Source organism: Papilio xuthus, unplaced genomic scaffold (assembly GCF_000836235.2).
Source record: "Papilio xuthus unplaced genomic scaffold, Pxut_1.1 DF828177.1, whole genome shotgun sequence".
NCBI classification, from domain to species: domain Eukaryota; kingdom Metazoa; phylum Arthropoda; class Insecta; order Lepidoptera; family Papilionidae; genus Papilio; species Papilio xuthus.
In genome coordinates this window covers 2,653,474-2,674,241 of record NW_013530472.1, presented here as the reverse complement: position 1 = coordinate 2,674,241, position 20,768 = coordinate 2,653,474, and the positions used below count along the sequence as shown (strand labels likewise).

Here is a 20,768-nt window from a genome sequence, read left to right as displayed (position 1 = left end):
CAAACAAATTAAATAGTCGCTCGTGAACATTCTATTAACAATTAACGATGCGAAGTAGCGTTATTACGAATCATCTGCTGGGACAAAGCGTGATTGTTTTTATTTGATGACCGTTCTGTTTGTAAACTTTGTATGAGCGTGGAAAATGTTTGAGCGGGCCAGTCGCGCTACGGCCAAGTGAACGTTCGCACATCGATATGTTATACATTTTACTGCTTGCACTCTTGACCATTTCTCCTATATCCTCGGAAGTCGTCCCGGATCCTAATAGAGCTAAGAAACAAAAACACAGAAGTGAACACTCAGATAAAAACTCATGGAAAAAAGAATACGAAGATGAATTGAGTAGGGCAATGCTTGCATCGAGGAAACGCGACAATTATACTAGAGTTGTGCAGTCCGCTATGATGTCAGAAAACGAGGCTGTCATAGAAAAGATCATGGAGTCGATCACCACAAGTGAAAAATATCTAAAGAAAATCGACAGTATAGACTTCAGATTGAACAGGCTGGATATAGAAGTACACGAGAAAACAAATAATATATTGAAATATCTAGCAGCGCTGTCGAAATCATTACAAAGTCAATTGTTCCCAGAGAAGTTGGACACAGCAATAGATTTATTGAAGACAGATATAAGTTACGTGAGAGCAAAATTAGAAAAAGCGTCGCAAGATAGGGGAGGTATTACTCTACCACATAGTAAGCCTTCTTAATGAAGTTAATCGTGATTCTTATAATTTCCTTTGTTGCCTAATCGTGAACTGTTCTTCTTACCACTTATTGCTAACATTTTATGTTTCATAAAATAATTTAGATGAGTAATATACTGGTAAATTGATCACAACTAGTCTCTAGAAAATCTCAAATATCCTAATATAAACAAACTTTGCCCTCAAAATATTCTTATTTTCTCGCTTATGTTCAAATTAACATTTATCCTAGTTTTCAACGCAAACTTTAAAAAAGCAAAACTATCGACAGGGGAATTTAAATCTTATTGTCTCAAAAAATACCACAGTATGAAAATACTAAGACGTGGCTTCTCGTTATTAGTACGATAAGCAGGCCTAGACTTACAAAAGGCAGGTCTTATGTCGCATAGTTTTAGAAATTATGCGATCCGCAGCAAGACCATACCATCGTCCAAAAGTTACTACACTTCACTGGCCATAATGGGTCATGATAGATAAAGATTAGGGAAAGAAAAAAAAGGTCGTGGCAACGCATACTTCCTTCAAGATATGTATATCTATAAGCCAAAGCTTTGATAAAGATTTGACGACGAGAGAGCTACTTAGAGCAGTATGCATCAGTAAACGTATTACGATAAACCATCGTTGTTTAAACATGTTTTTGATAAAATATCATCCACGATATCAAACAATAACGAAATATATTTATTTGTATTTTAAAATTAAAAAACTAAATAACTTTTATAAGGTGATTGAGCCATATTATTGTTACAGTGGATACCGGCGTATACAGATTGGAATCCGGACTGGACGCGCGACTTAAGTTCGTTGAAGACCATATAAAGGGCATCATGGCAAGCGTTGAATCCATTTCAGGAGTTATTGCAGAAGTTAAACATCGACAGAACAGTAAACTTTATCACAAGTAAGTATGACGTCACAACAAAAAACACACAAAATAATTATAATTCCGTGGACCTGCGGCGGACTACGGAAAAAAGTATTTAATTTTCATAATTTATTATTTATGTATATCCTACTTTCAAATTAGTCATTTTCCTTAGTCGGCAGGAGTCAGGAGGCGGTGGATTGGACAGCTTGTCAATAATAAGTGAGTTTAGAAAAGCGCTACATGAACAAAAACCGAAGAGATGTGAATGCAAGTTAGTATATTCAAGTGTTTAAAATAATTTTGTATCGAAAACGTTCAATACATATATATTTTATTTCTTCTCAGAATCGGTCGAATGGACCGTAATGAGCGATACCCTACTGACTGCCATGAAATACAAATTCAAGGGTTCAATATATCAGGCATCTACAAGATCAAACCCGACGATATTGATCCGTTCTACGTTTTGTGTGATCTTAGCACTGCTGGTGGGGGATGGACGGTAGGAATGATATTATTGTTATTTAATAAAAGAAACTAAGGATTATGTTAATTACCTACCTATATTTTGTGTAAAATTGTGATAAAACACCATAAATATTTTTAAGTTCAGTCTTGTTTATCGGCGATATCTACGTTAAACGCCACAATCATTTACACGTCTTATATGTCTCTCTTAAAAATTAAAATAAAGGTAAAAATGATTCAAGTAACTGATCAAAACAAATCGATAGCACTTCATTTTCAGTTTATGTGATACCAATAAAAATTTTAGGTATTTCAAAATCGTTACGACGGCTCGCAAGATTTTTACAAGTCTTGGTCCGAGTATAAATACGGCTTTGGCAACTTGGCGGGTGAATTCTGGCTCGGTTTGGAGCAGCTGCACCATCTAACCAGTCAGAAGCTGTACGAGCTAAGGATCGAACTGGAGACGCAGCACGGGAGGGACGGCTTCGCGGGATACTCGGTCTTTACCATCGCACCAGAACATGAAGGCTACAGGATAAGCACGCTCGGCTCCTTTCACGGATCTGCAGGTTTGTGACTTAACTATTTAGGCTTCTAAATAAAGCATATGCCATTCTCAAATAGAAATATCATAGTCGGATGACAAATATTCGACTTAACGCATAACATAAAGATATTTGCTAACGCTACCCTAAATTAGATTGAAAAGGGAATTGAAATAAAATTACGATACCTAGTCGAACTATACCACAACAGTAATTTTCTAGTCTATCTATCTAATCTTAGAACATTTTACAAGAATTTTTTATAGAAGAGATAGATTGAAAAATAGGATATGTCAATTTGAAAAATAAACTATTTGTCGACTATTTGGGAGATGACTTCTTAATGAAGAGTGTTTGTTTAAGGTGACTCATTATCATACCACGCCGGGCAGAAGTTTTCCACTTACGACGCGGACAATGACGAATGGAAAGAGGGGTCGTGTGCCACCGAACATGGCGGCGCTTGGTGGTACAAAGAATGTGACAAAAGGTAATAATTTCGTTATACATTGGTAAAGACTGTTTTACTAAGGTTTGCTTTTAAAAAAAGCATTAGTTGACAATCACAACAACCATTTTCCCCATAAAATGTAACCTAGATAAATAAATCTTTAGAAAGAGAATAAGAAATTAATAAGGTCATTATGGGTAATTGAGTATTACCTTTGAACACATAAATCAAGATCAATCAAAGCATTTAAAAGCAAAATCACCGACATTACTCGTCAAAATTTAGCCAAAATCAATAAGGTTCTATAATTTATGAATAAATTAATAATATTTTTATTAAACCTACGACACTTCTGTTGCAGCAACCTTAACGGTAGATATACGCTGTCTGCAGAGGAGCCACAAGGACAGAATATGTATTGGATCTCGTTCAAGGCGCCGGCAGTGCCGCTCACCAAGTCACGGATGATGATCCGTCCCCTGCCAGCAAGTCGACCTCTCGACTACAACCAGTATCCCAGGGTAATCGCAGCCCTTTATAAAAAATAAAAATCTTTTTACACCAATTAAGTACATACTATTAGAAAATCAATTATTACTAACTTTTCACACTAAATAGTCGACCGTAGATTTAAAATTATTTTCTGCAAGAATCAATCTGCCTGTATTTACAGGGTTATTTAAACGAGCATTATTTTTAATTTTGTGGTCTTTTTACAATATGACTGTTTCGTTAAGATAAAGTTTCCGCTTGGTCTGTAGGAAAGCGAATTTGGTCAGCACCATCGGTTGCGGAGAATGTCCGGGACGCATTGCTTTGATGGGCAAGTATCCCACTATATTTAGTATTTCTGCAAACTTGTCCCAGTCACTTCTTAATATTTCTAGTAAATAATGCAATTAAAAATAATGCACGCTTAAATATCTCCTTCATAAAAGTATTTATTGGCTGAAATTTAAAAACACTACAAAACTTCTATAATAATATAATCATCAGTCTGTGTGAGTCCAGTGCTGGACAAAGAGCTTCCGCGATGCCTTGCACTTATGTTGACCGTATCTAGCAACTTCCTGCCGTTCTCACGTAACGATTAAATTTATTTCTACGTTAATAGTCTGCAATATAACCTAAGAATGAGGTAGCTTATGTTATTTTCAGAAAATTTTAGAGAGTTCAAAAGTAAAACCGTCAGAAGAACAGCCGAAGGGACTCCGGGCGAAGCCAACGTTCGAAGCGGCACATCTAAGGAAACCTTACCGGTACGAAGGGCACACGCGAGACGAAGTATTTTTTCCAAATTATTCGTAGATATATCAATAGACAAATGTGAACAATGCAATAGGTGTGGCAAAAGTTCAAATATAAATTGTTACAGAATTTATTCAACGTGATAACGCAATCTGTTGTGAATTCATTTAATGTACAAATTAATCAAGAGACCTTTTTGAGTGGATTCATTATGGAGAATTGATTTCTTAACTATTTTTGTAACACGAGTAAAATAATTTTTAAATTAATGTTAACAATGTAAATAATGTGTATGTACTTTTTGTTTGCATTTTACTAAATTAGAAAATTGTGAAATGATCAAGATAACTTTATATTTACTTTTATAGATATAAAAGGTTTTTTATTGTCGAATCATTAACATAAACACATTGTCATCTCTCTAAAAATCGGTATCATTGTTGTATTTCCCAACTACGAAGGCCTATTGTGACATTTCATAATAAAAAACATTACGAAATTTCATATGTTTACACCAATTCTGGTTACAGTAATTCGACCACTGGTTTACATACGTGTGGTAAATTATTTCGGCGCAGTTCTCACGAGTCAAATAACGTTGTTAGTCATCTGCGCTGTTACATTGTGTGAGGTGGAAGTCAAACAGTAACTCTATACTGTCGTAGCTTATCCTAAATATATTACCGCCTCTCTCACACTTAATAAAAAGTCAAAGTGTTATACGACGGTAGGAACTTAGGGTCAGTTCAGACAGATTGGGGCGGAGCGCGAAGCAGATTTTTTAAATTACTTTGCACATCTTTTCAAGAGTAAAAGAGCGGAAAAGTAAAATTAAACCTAATGTAAGTTGTTTAAGACTCAATTTTATTTGCTATAAAAATCTGCTCTATTCTACCCCCGATCTGTATAAGCAGTCCCTTACGGTTACGTATTCACAATGCAGAAAAATATGAATGTTGGATTGTTCATAGCAAGATATAGTGTCCAAATCATTTGTCTAATTCATATACTATCCTGTAGTTTCCCATTAATTTTATAAACTAAATTTGCTGAAATCCCAGATTTCATTAATTTTTTAGCACTGTTCTATTTGATCCAGTTGTGCCTCGTCCGCCTTCTTAACTTACAAAGGTTATCGCGGGTTTCTAAGACCGAAATCTCTTTTTAAAAAATATCTCTGTTTTGTCAAAGATGAGGCAAGTATGACGATATGTTTTACATGGGTCTCAGAAACCCACAATTAGTGACATGTTAAAAGAAAAGTTTCTTGGTGTTTTAATGTTCTGATAGTTAATTACATAAGTTAATTAGCTTTAAGCTTCATCATACGAGTTTTTTTTTTAATATAATGTAAATTTTGAATAAATTGTTTTATGTTACTGTTTAATTTGGTTTTACAACTGCGGTGTTCAGGATGGAATTATATAGGAAAGAAATAAAAGAAGTCACATCAGTCTCATGCACTTTATTAAATAATTTTGTTGGTTATTAAGTGTTTCAATTATCTGAGCAACATTTATACGGACTTGAAAAAGATCATCATCGTTCGAAACGACCGGCTCGCTCTGCGATATTTTATTAATACATAATGGTAGTTGCATGATATTAATTTGCAATCTCACTAATGCAGCGCACGAACAAACATCTAATATTCCATTAAATATACGAAATTGTTTTTACAAAAGCTTCGCGACAACAATAGTGAGATTACATTTGACTGCGCCTGGGACTGAATAATACATAGACACTCAGAATATTATTGAAAAGTACAATAAACATAATTGCCGACATCTTCAGTTTAACTAAAGATTAATTTATATACGCTTACATCGAACACTACACATTCATTAATCTGACATTAAGTTTATGGAATAAATCGATGCACTAAATATTCTGTTACATTGGCTCATTGGCTCAAGTAACACGTAAGTCAATAATCAAATCCGCTAGTACGGAGAACATTCACAATGATTAACAAATTACTAGCCTTAAATATATAATTTTACGTTTAAAAGTACATCCAAAATATGTAATTATCAGAGAAGTTTTATTTAGAAAAACTACTGACATGTTTTGGTATTTCCATAAAATTAAAACAAATACAGATATCAAGATTTTACGTACAAATATTTACTTCGCAAATAAAATATAACTATGCAAATTACTATACTATGTTATAAAAAAAAATAAATGTTGCAAAATAATATGCTACATAAACACAAGAACTAAGTAGCACCATAGATAAATTGATTAACACCGAACTCAGAGTTAAATAAACACTTTAGTGTTGATTTCTACATTAAGTATCTGCCTTAAACTTGAACTCTGGATACGGCGGTACTAAAATCAAATATATGAAAAATAAAAAATAAACACAAAGCGTTTACTTTGGCGAAACTATGAATAAAATTTGTAAACAGCGATTGCACATTTGGTTATTTATAACCAACAGCGGCCTCCTTTAACAATCATATATATTAAACAAAGTACACACTTATCGCTGTAAACAAAAAAGATACACCAATCAACTACAACTTTATCCCAACACGTAATAAGCTTATTAATAATATGAATATAATAATTATAACATTACTAATACTTAAGACAACTATGTGTCTGTTCCAGAAATTTACAAAAAAAAGGTAATAACGTCTCAAACATGATACATATTAAATATATATATATGTGTATACAAACATACATATACTACTACTTTCATACACACATACATATCAGACATTCTAATGTCTCCATTTATACGCTAGTAATAAATTTTTTTTGGAACCATAGCCTTAACATAAAAAATTCAGAACTAGAGAGAGGTTACTTAGACATGTCTATTACTCTTCTATTATTTTATGTTATACACTTACAGATACATTTATGAATTAAACTCAAAACTAGGGATGATGGTGCAAAGTATTGTTAAATATTAAATAGATTAATTATTAATTAAATTAAATCTAATTCTACTTTAATGTTATATATTGTAATGAATAGTTTCTATTTACTGTTGAGTGACTCGGGTATGGAACCCTCAGCTCTCGGGCTTCAAACAGCCGTTAGTAATGATTTATTGTAAGTCTATGTTTGAATGGTGGGGTCTTGGGCATTTCAGCTCCGTTAACTACAAACTAACATATGAAAAGATACAAGTTTCCTAATGCTATTTCATCATTATGCGGGTTGTTGTGTTAGGGGGAAGGGAAACACTATTATTTACATATATACTGCATATTGATGCAGTGTGTTAAATCTAATTATAAAATAATATTCAACTTAAATAAAAAGCACCAAATGAATGGTGCTAAAACTTAATATGGAATAGGCGGACCACTCGACATGTGTCCTAAATGACGATAGCAAGGTATTAACAGACACCACATAATGGCTACAACTTAGGGAATTTTGTGAGGGCACGCGGGGATACCTAGTGCCTTTGATAAAAAAAAATTTAATTTAAATTTTGATAAGAAAATTTGTTTTTTTTTTCTAATGGTCAATATTATTTAAATGTATAACAAAAAGTTTTAAACTTACATCTTTCCAGAACTAACGTGCTAACTAATTTTAATGAAATGAAATCAACCTTATATTGGAACATATATAGTCTTTTTTCCGTTCGCTTTTGCTTCTTTGAACTTTACAACAGAAGTTATGGAGTCGCGTTATACACTAAAATAATTCTAGTGTTTAACAAGATAGATTTTTAGAGCTGATTTTGAATGACAAAAAAAATATTCTTAAGTTTTAGTTGTAGCCATCAGTTAAATGTTGCTGTAATACCTTAAAATATAAAAACTAAACACACAAAATATAAACAATCATATTTTAAAACTTAAGTTCATCAACAAAATAACAAAAAAAGGGATAATATTTAAGAAGCCATTCGCATTTCTAAATATAGTCGGAAACAGGAATGGCTTAATATTTACAACAAATTCATTATAAAAAAAATACTTGCACCAATCTTAAATGTACAATTAATGAAATAATACAAAATATAAGTACGATAGTTAAATTAATATAAAGATAAAAATGACTAACAATACATAAGAGAAAAGTGGAATACATATTCCAAATAAATGTGTCGAGTAAACAATATTTTTGGTAGACACTATACATAGACTACTACATCTTAACTATATAATAAATGTTAATATTTCAAAACACATGTAATCAAATTATTTCACTGATGCACTGCACCATACACAAAACACATTCACTACAAATAACAAAAATTACACATTTACGTTATGAAGTCACTGCGCTTCTTTAATAAATATCATAACTGTATTATTAAAGAAATTTAATCTCGCTTTAATCAAAGTCCATGAGATTAATTTTGAAAATTAATTCTGAAAAGAAAAAAAATATGTATTTAGTACCAAACATAATAAAAACAAATATTAATTATTACATTCTAAAAATACTGTTACAGTTAAATCATATTTTTAAACTGTACTAAGCTGCAAAGTTTTCGGAAATTAATATGGGGGAGAGATTCTAATTAACTAGCTGTCGCCCACGACTCCGTTCGCGCGGAATTAAAAAAAAACGTAATAAGTAGCCTATGTGTTCTTCCAGACTATGTTCTACATCTATGCCAAATTTCCACGAGAACCATTTAGCCGTTCCTAAGATACCTTCAAACAAACATCCATCCATCCATTCATTTAAACATTCGCATCTATAAGTAAGATAATAATTTGTTAACAAACTCACCTCATTCGGGCTCATTAGAGTTTTGTTCATTCTCCGGGCGCAGAGCATCAATGCAGGCAACAATCTTCAGTGCGGGCCCCAGCTTGATGGACAGCGCCATAACAAGGTGCTCAGCCTTGATGAGCAGCAATGCCTCACCATCAACTTCCTGAGCCAGGAATTCATTAGCGTAGCCCGCACAGCCAGGTATTTTCCTGATAAACTCGTACACTTCAGCAACCTGCGATAAATTAAACACAATACATTAATGTAAATTCAAGAACATCATATCACTTATTTCCTATAAAAATAAATATACTAAACTTTACTCAGCGTATACATTAAATGTCTCTGAGTGCAAAATTATTTGCATTACGATACTAAATGTTAAGTCAGCCGCTTTATAAAAATATGTTGATCTATCAGATATCGGACATTTATATCGTAGTCTGAGATATTTTGTTTCAATAAGTGGCATGGAATTTTATGGTTATAACTACATCATACATAGTATTACTAGCTGTCGCCCGCGAATCCGTCCGCGCCGAATTGATAAAACTTTATTAGGCGCCAATGTTCTTCCAGATTATGTTCTATATCTATGTCGAATTTCAGCAAAATCCATAAAACCGTTCTAGATATACCTCCTAACATCTATCCATACATCCAAACATTTACATTTATAATAAATAAGAAGGGAGATAATAAGTACTTTTAGACATTATTAGTTAGAATCCTTTGGCGCGAATGGCGCGCTTTCATTACAACGTGAAGTATCAGAAAGATTAGTGAGGGGACATAAACGTCGACATTTTAGTAGGGCTAGTGTTGCGCCAGTACACCGGCACACTGTCGGATTTTCTTCCTAACCTAATAGTTAAGTTTTTTTTTATTATTTATTTAAGTTTTTATACAAGGTCTTACCGTCCATTTGTTGGCATTGACAACCCTGGCAGGTGGTGCAGCCTCTGCGGGTTCGGCAGCAGGTGGTTCAGCAGCTGCTTTTGAAGTGCCGGGTATCGGTTCAGGCACCTCAGTAGCTGCAGCAGCTGCTGCTGTACCATTGTTGGATACTGCAGTCTCAATCTTCTGCTTCTTGCCTAAAAGAAAAAAAAATAGTTGAATAAAACTTAATAGTCTCATTATGATTTGATGCAATTTTCAAGTTAAATGTATGGTTTTGTCCGTTTTAATTTGATGGGTTGAGTAAAATAAGTCAATTGTTAATAAATAATAGAAATTGGGAGTCAAATTTTTTGTGATTGTTGTTTTTGAATTACACTACTTATATAATTGTTTCTTCTTATTCCTCTTTCATTCTTCAAAATTAAATAATGCATTCAAAAGAAAAATAAGATATGTATGTAGCAGAACACAAAACGCTATGAAAGTATCTAAATTACATCATTTATCTCTTTGATTAATTTAATTAAAGAACCAATGTTCGTTAGTATATATTCATGGTTGTTCATCATGTCAGTTTGTCAAACTTATCAATTTAAAACGAACAAAGTATAGACTTTATTTTGAAATAAAAAAATTAAAAGGTATTTTGTCTGGATCGCAAAAGTAAATAACACATAGAATTGGCTATTTTTTCAATATATAATATATGGTAATAGCTAAATGCAATTAAAATGATAAAGTAAAAAAATAAAAATGATGAAAAAAGTAGTAGTGCATCGTAACATGTGTGTGTGTATGTGTGTTTGTGTGTCATTAATAAATAACAGGGCTAGTACTTCCTAATCTTGAGCCTTTATTCCAATGGGTTTATATTTGGAGGGCATTTTATCCAATAGTACAAATATCTATATAATATTAATCCCTACCATACGATATTGTACGACAAACATAATAAAAAGTTGATACATTTTAATCTAGCAGACCAACTTTTCTTGTCTTCAACAAACGAGAAAAACATCAGTTTGAACTTATAATTAACATTGAAAAAGCTATAGAAATATATCGACTTTATACTCACTTTGATCACGATCATTAGGCAACGATCTTTTAGTACCACGATTTTTGTCTTGTTCCCTGTCACCTGTAGCCGTCCATTCACGGAAAGGCCGGTTCACCTACAAATTCAACATATGTTAGTTAGGAAATGCTAACGATAATATAATTTGTGTTAAAACTTACGCAGTAACTCCTCGTTGTGTCACTCAAATCAAAAAAAGTTTGCGCAAGTCTGGTCGTCTTATTTTTATTCCCGTAGACATACGGGTATTCATAGTAAATTAGACAACCACCTCAAGTAGCTTACAACTACTTGTGGTACAAATCAACTTTACGTTTTAATAACGTAAAATTATTTCACTCGCTCACTTTATTTGAAACAATAACTTACTGCAAACGGTTCTCCCGCTTCCTGAATTACGTAGCCTTCGATGACATGCGTCAGAATATTAGGCTTTACCATAGCCTTTGGCAATCCCTTATCTAAAAACACAAATTCAATTTTAATACTTATCGATTCCACTAAGCATTCACTGAAAAAGACTACCATAAATAATTAAGTTTGTTAATTAAGATTTAAAGTTGTATGACGATTTGAAGAAAGCGTAAGTCGTTGCGATATTTAAGTAGATAATATGAAGACAAGAAAAGTAGGATAGGAGTTATTAATTTTCGAACAAGCAAAACTACAAATTCTAATTTTTATATTATAAATAAATAAGACTTGTATTGTAAAACAAATTTTTATCACAATCTTTACCGATACAATTGATTTTAGCTTATAACCTTTTCGAATATCGCTTAAAAGAAAAGAGAAGTCAACACAATGTTTCAAACGTTTTTTACTTCCTTCGTATTGGCATTATGTGGATGATGACGTCGCAACTGCCTGATTTCAAGCTTTGAAAGCGTTGATTTTGTTCAGAACCAATAGACGTGTAAAAAACACCACTTCTTTGCAGAATAAATATCACACCGCGTTATATTGCACACGGCACAAAGGCACATGAATAATATATTTGTTTGAAAAAATCGAGACCGATGTAGGAATCGGGAAGTTTTAAATTTCAAATCTGAGTTCAGGGCTATACCGCCAATAATTTAAGAGCTGGTGGCGTGATATCACTTGTTTTGTATAAATAATGTCGCTCGAGAAAAAAATAGGTAGCACGCAATTCCTCTCGCTCCTCGCCGTTTAAACAAAAATTATTTGCTAACATTTTGATTATGTTTAAAAAACGATTGAAATAATTATAAAACATTCCCTCAATTACCAGTTTAAGAAAACACTTATCAGAGACGATGTTAGTGTGGACATGAGAGGTATTAGATAATTAAAGTTTTATAAAAATGTATTGTGTCAAAAGATCGTCCATTAATGTCGTCCACAAGCATGGGATAACATGAGACATCACGTTTATTCATTTTCTCACTTATTACGAATAATTAATTACTAAAAACAATTAATCAGATTAATATCATTATAACTGTATTTTAAATACGGTACCAAATACACGTGATTTTGGGTATTCCCATACTACGTCAAAAAAAAACATACTTTTCATACATTAATGGACGACCGTATAGGTGTTATAAAAATTAAAATAAAGTTACATGATGATTATAAGTAAAAGTAAAAAAGCGATTATTATAAAAGAATACATATGTTATCATGTGTAAAAAAAATAAACAAAGCGATACAGTATGTGATGTAACGTTTGATCATAGTTAGTTTAATATCTATCAATATGCTGTTAAAGTGAAATTCTAGAATTATATTAGGGGTTAATGTTGTTAGAAAATATATTAAACCTACTTAGTCATTGAAAATCACAAGTCAGAAAAGACGAAAACAATTCCATGTTATTTTTAGACGGTGACAGGGTACGCGGAAGGGGGGAGCGATCACGTTGTTGACAACGTGTAAACGTATATATTAGCACTTACCATGACCAGCCGGCGATGCAATGTGACGGTTGCATTGGGGACTCTTGAATAATGCATTTGAGCTCTGTTGCACCGCAGTGTGCACGGGCGATGATGTTGCAAATGCAGGGGCTGCGGAGCTTACCTTCAAATAACACAAACAATATCATTGTATATAATTAAAACACTAAAGTTTAAGAGACAAATATAAACAATGTTGTAACTAGAGAAAAAGTGACAATCTTTACCGGTGGTGTCCCTGGAAGGTTCTGTACTTGAGAAGTGCTCGGCATGCTGGCATTAGACACAGCCGGGGTAGCATTTGATGTCATAGATTCACTAGTTGATTGCAAACTAGACACAAATTCTGAATACAGACTTGCACCTAAGAAAAAACAAATTTTATAAATTACATTTTAAATTTCATTCAGATGTACAAAGCAATCTCAAGTTAATAAAAATTTAGGTATAGTACCGGATGAGAAGGAGCCACTTAGTGCACCAGAGTCATTTGTTGCTTCTAAAAGCGGCATGGAAGGTCCGGCACCTTCTGTGCTGGTGACGTATTCAGTGTTTACGGTCATGGTCGGTGGCGGCACATCCTCTCCGGTGTCATCCCCAGTCCCGGACTAGGAAAATTATAAAAAATTAACAAAGATTTTCAATTATCAACATTTTATAGTACATAAGAGATCGCAAGTAATATTCAATTGCAGTTGCGCATGCACTTTTTTTGAAATGAGACAAAATACCATTTTATAGTCTTTCTTGGCATGTGTACATTGTTTTATTACATATATTATAATGATTTTTTGAAACTTTTTATTAACATAGGTCTGATTAAGAGAATCTAATCAATACATTTAGGTGGAGCTATGCAAACTGCAAATTATAGAAACTACTTTTTACAGATTTTCTCATCACATACTAGAATATTTAAAATTATATTTAAAGTTATTAAAGTATTAAACAAAATATGTATTTTGAATTTGAGCAAAAAAGTGGCAAGTTTTATTTGTTGCGTTTGATATAAAGAAAACCTGTAAACATCTAACTAACTAAGAGTAATTTTAATGCTAAACATCAATATGGCATACTAAACAAATAAGCATTTCCAAAAACTAAGACATTAAAAAGAAAGGCAAAAAAATGTACTTTCGGAACTTGGGTAATGTTGTATACTATGGAAATTGAAGTAATAAATTTATTGTAAATCGGGATATGTTTTAAATTTCTTTGAAGAATATGAGCAATCTCTTTATTTAAATTTTAATTGTCATATAAGACATAATGTAAAATTTAGAATTATCAAAGAAGACCAAATGAGGAAGCAAAAGAAATTAATATTTAGTTTAAAATTTAAAATTATAGTTGTGATTAAACTTCAAGGTAATCAATTTTATGAAGTAAATTTTACTAAAATAGATGACAATACAATCTTCCATTATAATAAAAGAACAAAAGTAAACAAAGCAATCATTTAGAGTTTACAAAAGCAAATAAATCTAAATAATTTTGGTAACATGGAGTTTAACCAGCTTTTTTAAACTTAGATAACAATAATTTTTTGATATAAATCATTGCATCACAAACAACAACATAAAAACATGTCATCAACTCTTACTTTTGAAGTCAACGAGCTGATTGGCACGAAGTTGAGGCAAGCATACACTTTCCTCTGTGTATGGAAAGAATTTTAATGTACAAAATATATTTATGGATACAGTAATTTCTGCAAATGAATTGCAACATAAAATCATTATCATGAATGCTTATTCAATAAAGTGTCCGTTTTAAAGGAGAGAAAAGCACCAGCGATGGTAACACCATCAAGCCTAACTTTTCTTTAATACTATAGAAAGGCTCCACGCAATATCTTTTGACTGTTGTACTACAACAGTCAAAAGACTTTAAAATGATAATATAATCAATCACATGCTCTAATTGAGAAAATATCGATGATAAGTAGAGTATTTTTGTGAATACCTTATTTAACATACGATATTTTTTTTACTATGCTATATCATTTTAGAAAATAAGTTTTTTTTTTAATTAGATTTATATGCAATTAAACTATTAAAAGAATTATCGCCAGCGAATTTATCCGCGCGGAATTATAAAAAAAAAAATTATTAGTAGCTTGTGTTCTTCTAGTCTTTGGTCTATATTTATAGCAAATTTCCATCCATCCATTCATATAAACATTCGCATTTATATTATTCGTTAGTTTGATTAAAATTCTACGTACATAGTGCTGGTAGGAAATATTTATAACTTTGTAGACAGTTTCTTTAATCGCCATCTTTCACTGCAAGCTGGATCGATAACACGTATATAAAAATTCTAACGATAATTAAACACAATTATCAAAAAGCACCACCAAAACTTAACAGGCGACTACGACGTCTAACCGATGGAGCGCGAACTTAAAAACGTGAGACCAAAGCCAACGGTCAGCAGTGTTGCCAACAACTCCGAATATGATTTCGCCATTTTTCACAGCTTTAGTAGTCTAATGTAGGCAAATTTGGGACGCGGTAGCATAAAGCTCGAACGCTATTATTACTCTGAATATCTAGAAAGCATAGTTTTAATAACATTTTTAATAATTTTTAAATCTTTTCATTTCATTAACGAAATCATCGAAATTAAATAACCTAACAAAAAAAACAACTGAATGGGGCTCTATTGTACGATATGATAGCCTTATTGGCCACAAATCACCTATGTTGGCAACATAGAAGATTAGGGTGACCAAGTTCGCAATTTTGGGTGACCATTGTTAAAAATTAAGTTACTAGGGAAATACTCAAATATAAATAAATATAATTTGTATTAAAAATAATCATTTATTACGCATACAAAAGACTAAGTCATCCACATACATTTCTGGACCCAGACGTATAATATTAAATTTCAATTATTTAGAAGTTATTTCGACTGTCATAAGAATAGCAATGAATGCCTGGTTTAACTAGAAACAATAGAAAGATACGCTGCGATTACTTAATTCTATCGTGATAATTAGATATCGGAAAAATAAGTAAGAGGGAGGGCAAACCTGGGCGAGCTGTTGAGTTTTATCTTCTTCATTCTTGACGTGTGTCAGTTGCGGAGTCTGGGACTGCACGGGCGCCACTGAACCTTGCACCGGCGTAGAAGCCAGGCCCATGCCGCTTTGAGTTTGTAGATTCATTTGAGGCGACGACAGGCTGCTTGCCGATACCTTTTTATACAACATAAATGAGTTTTGTTTAATTGCATCATCAAGTGTATCGCTATTAACCTTATATTAACTAAATAACTATGTCAAGTAATTATAAGCATGCATTTTATACAATTCGTACATTGGAAATTAGGAAAGGGTGTAACTAAAACATAAATTAAAAAAATAAAATGACATGCATATGGCGATTTTACAAGGCGCCTAACTTAAAGCTCTTACAACTACTGAAATGTAAGACTTGGAACTTAAACAGAAACTTATTAGATTTCAATAGGACTTAAAAAAAATCTGAAATACATTGTGAATATATTTTTTCTAGTACGTGCTTTTCTTATTTTGAAATACAAACTTTTATCGCCTGCATAGACATTAAAAGTATATAACAGTCGAAACAGTGAATTTAGTCTGATATTTATGGTGTCGGTTAAACCTATCCTAAATTAAAGTGAATGTAGTAAATTCTTGCATAGTTTTATTGTTGCAGTTGGGAACTCACCGTTTGCATGGGAGTAGTGTGGGCTATACTTCCCTGAGGCTGTACTGTCATCCCCACTGAAGTTTGAACTAAGCTTCCCCCTACCAGCGTCTACATAAGTTTAAGAAAACAATAACCTCACTACTTCATCACAATTGGTAAGTCTTCATAATTGTTTAAAGTATATTGAACTTGTAAAATACATTAAAAATAAACTTTTACACAAATCTTCCCTGATTTGCAAAAATTGAAAAATAACATCTTTTATTATTCAACTGAGTGTGAGTCAGTTCGGGCAAGAAAGACCGAACAATATAGACTACAATACTCTGTTTCTATTGAATTATAACTCTTTTTAGTGTCAATTACAATTTAATAGTCATGAAATTTATTCTTAAAAGTAAAACAGACATTCTAATTTTAAAAATTAGGCAAGTCATCATTTATAGAAATCAAATATTTTGTAGTTCGAGACTTTTAAACAAGTTGTTGTCTAGAACATAATTGTAGGTGTGACATTATAAATGGATGCAGGAGGAGGGGCTCTCTGCATAGGGTATTGACGTTGAGATCACTTGCACATAATACTTGGAGTCATCAAAGTGTCATTTTATTGATTAGTGTCAAAATCAGTGTTATAAAAATTGGCTTTTACCTGTGGTTGCTGTAATGTTTGGACTTGAGCAATTGGAGTGTTCTGGCTATTTTGATTTGTATTAAGCTGGTTCACAATGTTTCCCGATTGGTTTATTCCACCAAGCTATATAATGAAAGCGTTTTATGATAGACAATAACAACAAAATTGGTAAAAATGAAAGGTAACATTCATACTCTACTCTAATAAGCTACATATTTGAAAAAACTGATGGGATTGCATATACAAACAAAATCTTATATAAATAATCATACAAAGATACTAATTCAGCTAAATTAGGCATTTCAAAGAAATGAGAGCATGGTTTATCTACTGAGGGTTTCTATTGCTGTAGCATTCATGAAAATCAATATGATTATTTCAGTATATTGCACACGATAAAGGATATCACCTTGCATATATTTTTATATGAATGTTACATCAGTAGAAACCCATGGCTACAGCAAATGTTGCAACTCAACTAACCGGATGTATTTGTGGCACCATGGATAACTGTGGTAATCCAGTCATGGGTATTGTCTGGGCAACTGAACCCACGGGTAGTGTGCCTTGTGACATATTCAGTGTCATAGCTGTAAAGGAGAATAATAAGTCAGTTTGTATCTCACCAAATACTTTCGTTTGCTTGTGTGACATGTGACATTGGCGTTTTGTATCGGAGTGACATGGTGTTTTTTTTAAATAACATTATTATCTATGCATTTTTGCCATCTTATAGGTAGTTCATTGAAGCACGAATTAATAAACTATCTGGATACTGTCTGGACTGCCACATGGGATGTTTTTTTTTACTTTTAAGAATGTATCTGTAGCAGGAAGGCTTGGGGAGTAATTGGAATGTAACAGACAGATTGCAGCTACCCTATTTAAGTGACCGTGTACTGTGGCATGTCTTAAAGCAGCAGCTGCCAACAGCATATATCATTTGAAGATTTTAGAAAAGTTTAATGAACTTGTGGTCTAAAGATCAAAGTAACTTCTTCAGAGTAACTCACATATTATCAGCTCACTATACCTCCACTAAGGGGCTTGGAGCCTACCCTAAGTTAGGGGTGACTAGGTCATAGTCAACCACGCTGATCCAGTGTTGGTTGATTCAAATGTACCATCTAATTTTTTTTTTTTTGGGGTTCTTAATAAAAGTGCAAATAATTTAGAATAAAGTGCCAGGTGAGACGAAACGCCAATTTCATATGTAATGTTAGGTACCTAATATTAGGTTAGGTTTAGGTTTTGTTCTAGATAGTGTACCTTGTTGATAATGTTGGACCATCTGCTGAGTCTGCTGTTGTTGTTGCAGCAGCTGTTGTTGCTGTTGCTGCTGCTGCTGCTGCTGTTGCTGTAGACGTTGAGTTTTTCGAAAGAGACATTAATATATATACTTTAAGAGTTTTATTTTTCACTAAATATCCTGAACAGATTGTCAATAAAAAACCATGTTCACTTGATTTGAACAGTTAGTGATATGAATATGCTTTTTTATGTCTGTTACGGGATATATGTTTCAATTAGAATCGGACGAATGAGCATTCATGAAGGATAATTTAGGCTTTATTTTATACTGAACGAATAGTATCATATAAACGAATGGGAATTCGTCCGATTTTCATTGAAACGTGTACAGTTCGTTGCAAAAGTTTTATTGAATCTTATTTATGTATTTGTATATCATTTCGATTCAACGCCACATTTTAGTAAGGAGTGGAACATTAAACTCCATACATGGCGGTCATTACTTTTGCAGTGTTTTTAATTTTATGATAAACTGAAGTGATTATGTAAAATAAGGATAGTTATTGTTGTATAGTTATGTGAATAAAGTGTTTTATCAGATTTTGTTCAGAATTTTTTAGCGTTATGTAATTTTGTCTATGGTTAAGGGTTTGGATTGAAATAAGGTATATACCCAATAACCAAAAATTTAATTATAACAGGTCGAAATAATATAAACAGTTCGTATATTTCTTTCCAATTAAATAAATTATAAATTTTTTAATTTCATTTATGAATATTTTTTTTTCAACATAACTATACATATATTAAATACTGACGTCGGTTAGTGACAAAAATATCCCACTGGACCGATTAAACGGTGTTCCGACCAATCGGTCCAATGGTATATTTTCTTCCATCGCAACCACCCATATGCTTATTTAACATTATTATGGTGACCTGCATGGCTTGTTGCATAATGGCTTGTTGCTGCAGATTTTTTGTGATAGGTTGCTTGTCTTGTAAGTTGGTAACTTGCGTCATCTGGCCGTTCGAGTTCATCACCAACAGACTGGAAGCATAAGATTTGTTACATTAAATTATTATCCTACTACAATTGTCAATAGTAAAATTAACGTAGTAACTGAAGAATGGAACTCCAACATGGGTATCAAAAAAAAGGGCTTGACTAGTAGAGTACAATGCTTTATGAAAACTCCAAGATGGCCACCATAACAAAATGGCGAATGTAATGTTCTTGTACAACTACTGCAGTATAACTATTAAATGTTAGAGAAAAAGTGATTTTTGGTATACTAACGATTGCTTCTGTTGGTGCATTTGCTGTTGCATCTTATTGGCGGTCTGGTTGGCTGCATCCTGTTTGGAGGAAGGTGCCGGCGATCGGACTCCATGTTTGCCTCGGTGCTTGCCCTAAAGTCACATAGTTTTTTTTTAACATATTAGCATATAGATTATTTAAGTGCATTTATTATAATATTCTATATTCTCGCATACCTGACTTTGGGACTGGTTGGTACCAGTCTGAGTGGAAACCGAAGAGGCAGGTCTTATGCCTCCTGAAGGTAGTATGTTGGACAGAGGTCGAGGTGTCTTTGTCATCCCATCGGACGAAGCTCTGGGCTTCGCTGCAGTGGCGGTGGTGGCCACGGTCGCATCTACGTAAAATTAACAATGACTTTACAATCAAGTACAATGTCTACACCGAAGCAGTGCACAAATTTCGCAATGTGTACATAAATTTCGCAATTTCACACTAAAAATTCGCATTTAGACGCGCCAGATCAAATAATTATTTAAGGAAACGTATATAGTAAATAATTAATTACATTGATTATAATAATAATAAAAAATGTGTAGGAAGGGCCTATAATAAATATACATACAATATAAAAGGTACTAACTGTTGTTGTGTTGAACATTATTCTGTGGAGAATGCTGTATGAACATGGAGGGAGGCGCATCTGGTTGGGTGCCCCTTATGAATATCGGATTGGGTGCGAGGAGTCCCCCGGCGGGCAAAGTCCCGGCCTGCAATCCCCCGGTCCAAACTTGGGGGAGAGCGCCCGAGATCTGCCACGGAGCGAACTGCATCGTCTGCCCTCCAGTCTGGGGAATCACCGAACACTAAAGTTAAATCATAAGAAGCCAAACTCTCCCGTGTGGGTTAACGCCGAATTATAAAAAAAATCGTCTAGTTCGTTATATGTCTATAAAGCTCTAGTAACATACACATTGTACAGAAATTAAGTATATTTTTGATATTAGCAACACGCACCAACTTC

The 20,768-nt window shown here is 33.1% G+C and overlaps 2 protein-coding genes across 6 annotated transcripts in view; one reads left to right on the top strand and one right to left on the bottom strand.

Moving 5' to 3' along the window:
* Window positions 1–178: 178 nt before the first annotated feature.
* LOC106113663 (techylectin-5A) lies at window positions 179–4,589 on the top strand. 3 transcript variants are annotated; one of them, XM_013306515.1, is made up of 8 exons: window positions 179–684; window positions 1,470–1,620; window positions 1,760–1,858; window positions 1,933–2,089; window positions 2,363–2,627; window positions 2,967–3,093; window positions 3,416–3,575; window positions 4,213–4,589. In XM_013306515.1, exons 1-8 carry the CDS (start codon window positions 198–200, stop codon window positions 4,360–4,362), a joined length of 1,596 nt encoding a protein of 531 aa, XP_013161969.1. In that variant the 5' UTR covers window positions 179–197; the 3' UTR covers window positions 4,363–4,589. The 3 variants fall into 3 exon arrangements, with proteins under 3 accessions (XP_013161969.1, XP_013161968.1, XP_013161970.1); XM_013306514.1 differs by having other exon boundaries at window positions 179–702; XM_013306516.1 differs by having other exon boundaries at window positions 179–702; window positions 4,223–4,320.
* A 1,163-nt stretch (window positions 4,590–5,752) lies between these two features.
* The window catches only part of PH (polyhomeotic), a 61,273-nt gene continuing 46,257 nt past the window's right edge, over window positions 5,753–20,768 (bottom strand). Inside the window, exons 13-30 of one of the 3 annotated variants that reach the window (XM_013306673.1) lie at window positions 20,388–20,592; window positions 19,981–20,141; window positions 19,784–19,896; window positions 19,423–19,534; window positions 18,502–18,589; window positions 17,716–17,822; window positions 17,251–17,355; window positions 16,617–16,706; window positions 15,956–16,120; window positions 14,519–14,572; window positions 13,370–13,523; window positions 13,143–13,279; window positions 12,916–13,039; window positions 11,360–11,451; window positions 10,991–11,087; window positions 9,931–10,106; window positions 9,028–9,247; window positions 5,753–8,660 (exon numbers count right to left, since the gene is read on the bottom strand). In XM_013306673.1, the coding sequence (XP_013162127.1) occupies window positions 9,029–9,247; window positions 9,931–10,106; window positions 10,991–11,087; window positions 11,360–11,451; window positions 12,916–13,039; window positions 13,143–13,279; window positions 13,370–13,523; window positions 14,519–14,572; window positions 15,956–16,120; window positions 16,617–16,706; window positions 17,251–17,355; window positions 17,716–17,822; window positions 18,502–18,589; window positions 19,423–19,534; window positions 19,784–19,896; window positions 19,981–20,141; window positions 20,388–20,592 (2,199 nt within the window). In that variant the 3' untranslated portion in view covers window positions 5,753–8,660; window position 9,028. Of the gene's footprint in view, window positions 8,661–9,027; window positions 9,248–9,930; window positions 10,107–10,990; window positions 11,088–11,359; window positions 11,452–12,915; window positions 13,040–13,142; window positions 13,280–13,369; window positions 13,524–14,518; window positions 14,573–15,955; window positions 16,121–16,616; window positions 16,707–17,250; window positions 17,356–17,715; window positions 17,823–18,501; window positions 18,590–19,422; window positions 19,535–19,783; window positions 19,897–19,980; window positions 20,142–20,387; window positions 20,611–20,768 lie in introns of all 3 variants that reach the window. The other 2 variants (XM_013306674.1, XM_013306675.1) reach the window with 2 other exon arrangements.

What these genes read in the sequence shown, in the direction of transcription:
- LOC106113663 (XM_013306514.1), top strand. Translation starts at nt 198, where the DNA reads ATGTTATACATTTTACTGCTTGCACTCTTGACCATTTCTCCTATATCC. An exon ending in AGGTATTACTCTACCACATA is followed by an intron (nt 703 to 1,469) that starts GTAAGCCTTCTT and finishes TTATTGTTACAG; the next exon opens with TGGATACCGGCGTATACAGA. An exon ending in TACAAAGAATGTGACAAAAG is followed by an intron (nt 3,094 to 3,415) that starts GTAATAATTTCG and finishes CTTCTGTTGCAG; the next exon opens with CAACCTTAACGGTAGATATA.